The following is a 7,179-nucleotide window of genomic DNA, read 5'->3' as shown; positions in this document are numbered from 1 at the left end:
TCTCCCCACCCCCACCCTCCTCTAGCTTATCTCTCCATGCTTCAGGCTCTCTGCCTTTATTCCTGATGAAGGGCTTTTGCCCGAAACTTCGATTTCGCTGCTCCTTGGATGCTGCCTGAACTGCTGTGCTCTTCCAGCACCACTAATCCAGAATCTGGTTTCCAGCATCTGCAGTCATTGTTTTTACCTTATGCAATTCTAATAATAAAGCCTAAGTAAATATGGTCCTACATTAATTGAATATTTACTTTTATGTCCATGTCTTTAAAAAAAGTTCAGATCTAAAACAAAATCAGAAAATTCTTGTATTTGGTATCATTTATTACAAATGAATAGAAAGAACAGACTGGAATGAAATAATTTTTTTAAGATTTCACCTTTGGTTACAAAAAGGTGATTTTTGAGCCATAAACATGAAACAAAGTAAATAAACTAGAGCCCCAGAAGTTTTAGAATATGTTTAACCAGTACTTACAACATCACATTCCTTGCACGTGTGCCCATACAATTTTCTTCTCTCTTCTTTGTTACGGACCACCTCAACATGAGGGAAGTTTAAAACTGTATTTTTCCTATTCAGCAAATAATTAAGGTACAATATTTAATAAATATTTAAGATTGCTGTGACGTGTGTTTGCTATTGCACAGTTTAAAGATAATTAGACTTGTTAAAAACATTAAATTAAATGCAATAATTTCACGAATCTTCCATGAAACACAACAAAATGTAAGATACACTTGGTTGGGATGAAGAAGGTATGCAGTACACTTCTCTCCCCAACTTTTATACACGACTAGAAGAAAATGTAATACTTTTTCAGGATTCCAGGAAGTTAAAACAGATCAATAGTTTTGGTAAAAATGTATTATGAATTGAGAAATGTTTATTCTCATGTACTTTTCATCAATATATCCGTTCACAGTAATAAATATGTGATAACATTATTTTACTTAACATCTCCAAAAGTAAATGGAAAGTGTATTTACACTTTGGAAAATGAAAGATCTTTCAGGAACCAAAGGATGAAGAACCAAAGGATGAAATCCATACAAAGAACTACACTATATGAAACAGTAGCTGGATAAATATTGTAATTTAGGTGACAATACGATCGGCAATTACTTAATGACTTTTTTGGAAAAAGCACTCAAATGAAGCATTCATGGACATGACAGCCACTTTCTTAGTTTTGCTTCGGCTAATGGGGTCTCCGATTGGGTCTCATGGAGAGAAAGTAGGATGCATAATTCGTGTCTATACTGCAGACAACAGCAGTGTTGATGAAATTCTCAGTCCCGCATTCCCCTGGGTGTGTCGAATTTGCATTCTCTAGATCATGTCACCAACTGAACAGCACTAAGCCGGAGATACTTAAAGCAATATGACATTGACAAAAGAATGCATGTGTCCATCCAGATCATAGATAAATAGTCTCCTTTATCCCCAATCAAACCAGCAGCCTATTTTTCTTACACCAAGTACAACGATCAAAGGTTGAAGTATGAAAAGTAAGCTTTTAGTTGCATCAGGGTACGTTATGTCTAGACTACAACATTAACCTTGGTGATTATTTGTTACCTTTGCCCAGAGTTCAAATAAGGCTGTGCAAAAGATTCATTTTTTGTTTTCCCTGGATCTTCTTGAAATACTGAAAAGAAAAAAGTCAAGTGTTTGCATAAAATGTCAATTCTGCCATCATTTACATACTTATACAAATTGCTGTCCTGAATCTTTGAGCATGTGGATAAATCAATGGGTATAAAACAAACAAAAACTTTACAGTACAAGAGGCAGCCACTGGACCGGTCACACTTACAATGATGACTTTTATTTCTATTCATTTGCTGTTTCTCCATGTATTACTTCATTTTTGCTCAACTTACATGTTAAAATATTAATTTCTACTACTTCAGATAGGATCGTTCATGTCCACAATCTATCCACTAACCATTTCTGTTTTCCTGATCATGCTGAATTTATACCTTCCAGTTACCAATATGCTAAACAGTTTCTCCCAAAATACTGTACTTCATGAAAATCCTTTGAAACTTTATTCATTCGCTGCATGGTTTTAATATCCTTCTTAATGTAGGATTTTCCAAATTGCACACCATAGAGTTGATAAACCTCTCATGAAACTGTCTGAGAACAATTTGGGCTCAATTCAACAAACAACATTTCAAGTCACCAACAAACGTGGATAGCTGTGCCCTTTATCTTTAACATTCATTTATAGATGTTACATTATATTTTTACAGCCCTGTGGTCTAAAAATATGAACCGCAATCTCCATTTTCTCTCTTTAAACAACATGTTCCAGAAAAGGACTTGTGTGCTTTTGAGTGGATAATAACTATTCACTCATGTCATATTCTTATAGTGTCATAGAGACGTACAGCACTGAAACAGACCCTTCGGTTCAACTTGTCCATGCCAACCAGATATCCCAATCCTGCCAGCACCTGGCCCATATCTCTCCAAACACTTCCTAATCATATACCCATCTGGATGCCTTTTAAATGTTGCAATTGTACAACCCTCCACCACTTCCTCTGGCAGCTCATTCCATACATGCACCACCCTCTGTGTGAAAAAGTTGCCCCTTAGGTCTCTTTTATATCTTTCCCCTCTAGTTCTGGATTGGCCCCATTCCAGAGAAAAGATTTTGTCTATTTATCTTATCCATGCCCCTCATGATTTTATAAACCTCTATAAGATCACCCCTCAGCCTCTGACGCTCCAGGGAAAACAGCCTAAGCCTATTCAACATCTCCCTATAGCTCAAATCCTCCAATCCTGGCAACATCCTTGTAAATCTTTTCTGAATCTTTTCAAGTTTCCGATAGGATGGAGACCAGGATTGCCTGCACTATTCCAAAAGAGGCCTAACCAATGTCCTGTACAGCCCTGACCTCCCAACTCCTGTACTCAATACTCTAACCAATAAAGAAAAGCATACCAAACGCCTTCCTCACTATCTTATCTACTTGACATCTTAAAATTCAAAATTTAATTGAAAATCTAAATCAAATTGAAAGGGAGATTAAAATGGAATTTAGATCAGGTACTGCGAATGATATTTTTTAACATTTCCTTTCATTTCCTGTGCCATGCCAGTATTCCACTGTCACGAGTTACCCTATTTTGTCCAGGTAGTCATTCTTTATTGCTGAGTAAAGACAATGACTGCTAATAGGATATTTAGTAAAAACGCACCTCAGGTTTTATCCAACGACCAATGACACGTTTCGGTAGACATAACTAGATAATATTCACTAGCAGAAAGTCTGATTAATTTTACTGGTCCTTTATTAGTTAATTCTACCATTCCTGTTGCTGGCACATGATACAAATTAAGGAAATATTTAAAAACAAAGGGACTTCCAGGTTAGAATGTGCTACTGCGACACTGTACTATTGCCTACTATGTCACCTGGACAAAAATATCATTTGATCCCAAAATCCAGATTACCATTGTCATATACATTATGTGGACTCTTCATTTTTTCAGGATACGATTCATATTCTCCATAAGCAGTACGGTCAAAGACCTCAGCAAGACTTTCATCCATAACATGTCTGCTTCCTGCAGCAAAAATAAACAAAAACAATTAATTACAAAATGGCAAAGGAATTTTTGTTTGTCATTATTTACTGTTTTGAGAATGTTGAGATGCATAGCTAAGCTATGGAGCTAATAAGTACATAACTGTCAATTGGAGTCAATGGGACACTTATGCTAAACAAACAAGCCATGAGACCCACAATAGATCTTTTTCATACATGTAACTTATGCTTTTCCTCAATACTCTTTTGCGAACTAAGGCATTTGATTCTTACATATTTCAACACCATTTACCCAAGCTTTGCGATTTCCAACTGATGATATGTGGGTTCGGCCTCTCTATGTTCGGATGTTTAATGATTAACCTGTAAATATTTTTGTAGCTATAGTGATTTCATATAAAGCACAGTATGAGAGAGAGACTTCCCAGAGTGTAGTGGGTTTTGATTTCATTGGGTGAGTTTTACAAGTGAACAGAACAGTTGTGCATTTGGCTTCAGCTAGAAGGCTCAAGAATTGTGCTTTTAGCCAAGGGAAACACTTGTAGCTTAGTTTTTTAGTAACGGTTTAGTAGAGTTACAGGCATCTTGGTTGAAAAACAGCTACTCCTAAAGAAGGAGCATTGTTCAGAACAGTTAGAAAATAGATTACTTCCATGAATGGAGTTTAGTTTTAAAGTTCCAGACCAGAAGCTTTTAGTTAAAATCCTGAAGGGATATTTGAAGCTGGGAAAGTCTAAGCTCAGTTGTATGAAGATCCAAAGAAGAGACAATTAAGATTCTCATGACTGGGAAACTGAAGCGCAGGGAAATTAAGCCGTACTGATTTGACAGGGAAGGGAATTCTCTCTGGTATGAATATTATAAAGTAGTGCTGCTTTGATGAATGGGATTTCTTTTTACTGAGTGCTCGAAATCTTTAAAGTTATGTCATATATAAATAGTTTGGTTTATTCTATTTTCTCTGTTCATTTGGGTACTAAATTCTTTATTATTACTAAAATCAAATAATTTCAGCTTTGCATGCTTGTGTTTCAGAGAAGAAAACCCTTGTTAAAATCAAAAACAATGATCTACCAAGGCACATTTAAGTCTTTGATTTGTCCAGTAATAATTGGAGTCACAATACTTTGAAACAAATCATTGTACAGGCCCAGAAAGAGACATGCATTTATCCATGAAGACAAATCGAAACATTACCTCTCACCCTTCAAATGTTTGGTTTTCCATAAGGCATTCATTGTCTTTCTGAAATTCATTACATTCTCTCTCTTACACAGCTTTCCTCAGAAGATTATTCCAACTTAGATATAATTTCTTGCAAAAAATAGCTAAGCTATCAACATTTCCTCATCGAAAACATCAATATGTGCACTCAATCAGTGCTTTAAATTGACGCACTTCATGTCATTTTGTTTGAATGCTGTTAATTCCATTGAAGCCTGTTTTTCCTGCCTTCAATTGCCATTTTCACTTTAACATTATTTCCATGAGTTGACAGCATTGAGGTTGAGTACGGGCATCAGAGTTGCACATCACAGATGTGTGTCTGGTGCTGCCTGCACTCCTGATTCAATCTTCCGGTTTTTCTGGTGCTGGGCTTTGCTTTGTCCCAGTCTTACTTCTTTGTTCTTACTTTTCAGCTCCAGGTCTAATCTTCTCTTTGCGCCTGAATTCAAACTGAGAATCATGGCCTCCATCTAGTGGCAGAAGTCAGTCAGTGCAAGTAGTTCTGGGAGTCTAGCTCCACCAACCAACTTCTGCCATTAAATGGAGTTTGGTCAAGCTAACAGGACTGTAATGTATAGTAAAGGGAAGGACAGTTATTTTTTAAATATTGTTTTGCACATCTTTTATATTTATTTTCCCTTTTGTTTCCCATACCAAAAATGACCATAGGAACCTATTCTTGGAATCAAGCCATTTGGATGCAGAACTGGCTTCAAGTAGAAGACAGAGGATGGTGGTGGAGGGTTGCCTTTCAGACTGGAGGCCTGTGACCAGTGGAGTGCCACACGGATCGATGCTGGGTCCACTGCTTTTTCACATTTATACAAATGATTTGGATGTGAACATAGGAGATATAGTTAGTAAGTTTGCAGATAACAACAAAATTGGAGGTGTAGAGGACAGCAAAGAATGTTACCTCCGAGTACAATGGGAATCTTGATCAGATGGAACAATGGGCTGAGGAGTGGCAGATGGAACTTAATTTAGATAAACGTGAGGTGCTGCATTTTGGAAAAGCAAATCAGAACAGGACTTACACACTTAAATGGTAAGGTCTGGAGAGTTCCTTGAAAGTGGAGTCACAGGTAGATAGCAGTGAAGGAGGCATTTGGTTTGCTTCCCTTTACTGGCCAGACCAATAAATATAGGAGTTGGAAAGGTAATGTTGCGGCTGTACAAGACATTGGCTAGGCTCCTTTTGGAATATTGTGTGCAATTCTGGTCTCTCTCCTATTGGAAGGATGTTGTGAAACTTGAAAGGGTTCAGAAAACATTTACAAAGATGTTGCTAGGGTTGGAAGTTTTGAGCTATAGAGAGAGACTGAATAGGTTGGGGCTGTTTTTCCTGCACCATCAGAGGCTAGGGGTGACCTTATAGAGGTTTATACAATCATGAGGTGCATGGATAGGGTAAATAGACAAGGTTTTTTCTCTAGGATGAAGTCTAGAACTAGAGGGCATTGGTTTAGAGTATGGGGGAAGAATTTAAAAAGGGACCTAAGGGATAACTTTTTCACGCAAAGGGTGATGTGTGCATGGAATGAGCTGGCAGAGGAAGTGGAGGAGGCTGGTACAATTACAACATTTAAAAGGCATCTGGATGGGTATATGAATAGGAAGGGTTTAGAGGGATATGGGCCAAGTGCTGGCAAATGGGACTAGATTAGGTTAGGATATCTGGTCAGCACGGACGAGTTGGACCAAAGGGTCCCTTTCTGTGCTGTACATCTCTATGACTCTAAGATCAGTGTTCAGCTCGGTCTGGAGATAATATATAATCATGAATGAGAAATATCGTCCAATACCACAAAAATTACTCTAATCTTTATAATGCGTCCAGTTACTGGCTGATCAGCCATAACTAAGACTTATTGTCCCATTAAAACATCAATTACTCCTGGCTGAACAAAAAAAACTGAAGCTTTTTAAATCAGTCCTCAGTGTATTACAGAGGATCATTAGTTTCAGGCCATACAGTGATTCCTATGTCTATTCAATTGGTGAAAACTGCAACACTTTGGAGTAGCAGGGTATCTGACATTAACATCCAACTCCTAAATACCAGTAGAATAGCACTAATGGGATCAGTATAGTGAGGCTCTTAAGTGGGCGTAGTTGGCCATTTCGGGCATCAATTGGCATTTAGGTAGTAAGGGCTGAAAAATGTGTTGCTGGAAAAGCACAGCAGGTCAGGCAGCATCAAAGGAGCAGAAGAATCGACGTTTCGGGCATAAGTCCTTCTTCAGGAATGAGGAAAGTGTGCTAAGCAGGCTAAGATAAAAGGTCGGGAGGAGGGACTTGGAGGAGGGGCGTTGGGAATGCGATAGGTGGAAGGAGATTAAGGTGAGGGTGATAGGCCGGAGAGGGGGTGGGGGCAGAGAGGT

General features: G+C 38.0%; 1 protein-coding gene across 1 annotated transcript in view; it reads right to left on the bottom strand.

Moving 5' to 3' along the window:
* rbbp8 (retinoblastoma binding protein 8) overlaps positions 1-7,179 on the bottom strand; it is a 51,521-nt gene that overhangs the window by 9,098 nt on the left and 35,244 nt on the right. The window contains exons 14-16 of the mRNA XM_043709304.1: positions 3,474-3,587; positions 1,580-1,649; positions 476-572 (exon numbers count right to left, since the gene is read on the bottom strand). Coding sequence (XP_043565239.1) covers positions 476-572; positions 1,580-1,649; positions 3,474-3,587 — 281 coding nt within the window. The remainder of the gene's footprint in view (positions 1-475; positions 573-1,579; positions 1,650-3,473; positions 3,588-7,179) is intronic.

This window comes from Chiloscyllium plagiosum, chromosome 19, assembly GCF_004010195.1.
Source record: "Chiloscyllium plagiosum isolate BGI_BamShark_2017 chromosome 19, ASM401019v2, whole genome shotgun sequence".
Taxonomy (NCBI): domain Eukaryota; kingdom Metazoa; phylum Chordata; class Chondrichthyes; order Orectolobiformes; family Hemiscylliidae; genus Chiloscyllium; species Chiloscyllium plagiosum.
This window is presented reverse-complemented; position numbering and strand designations above follow the sequence as displayed.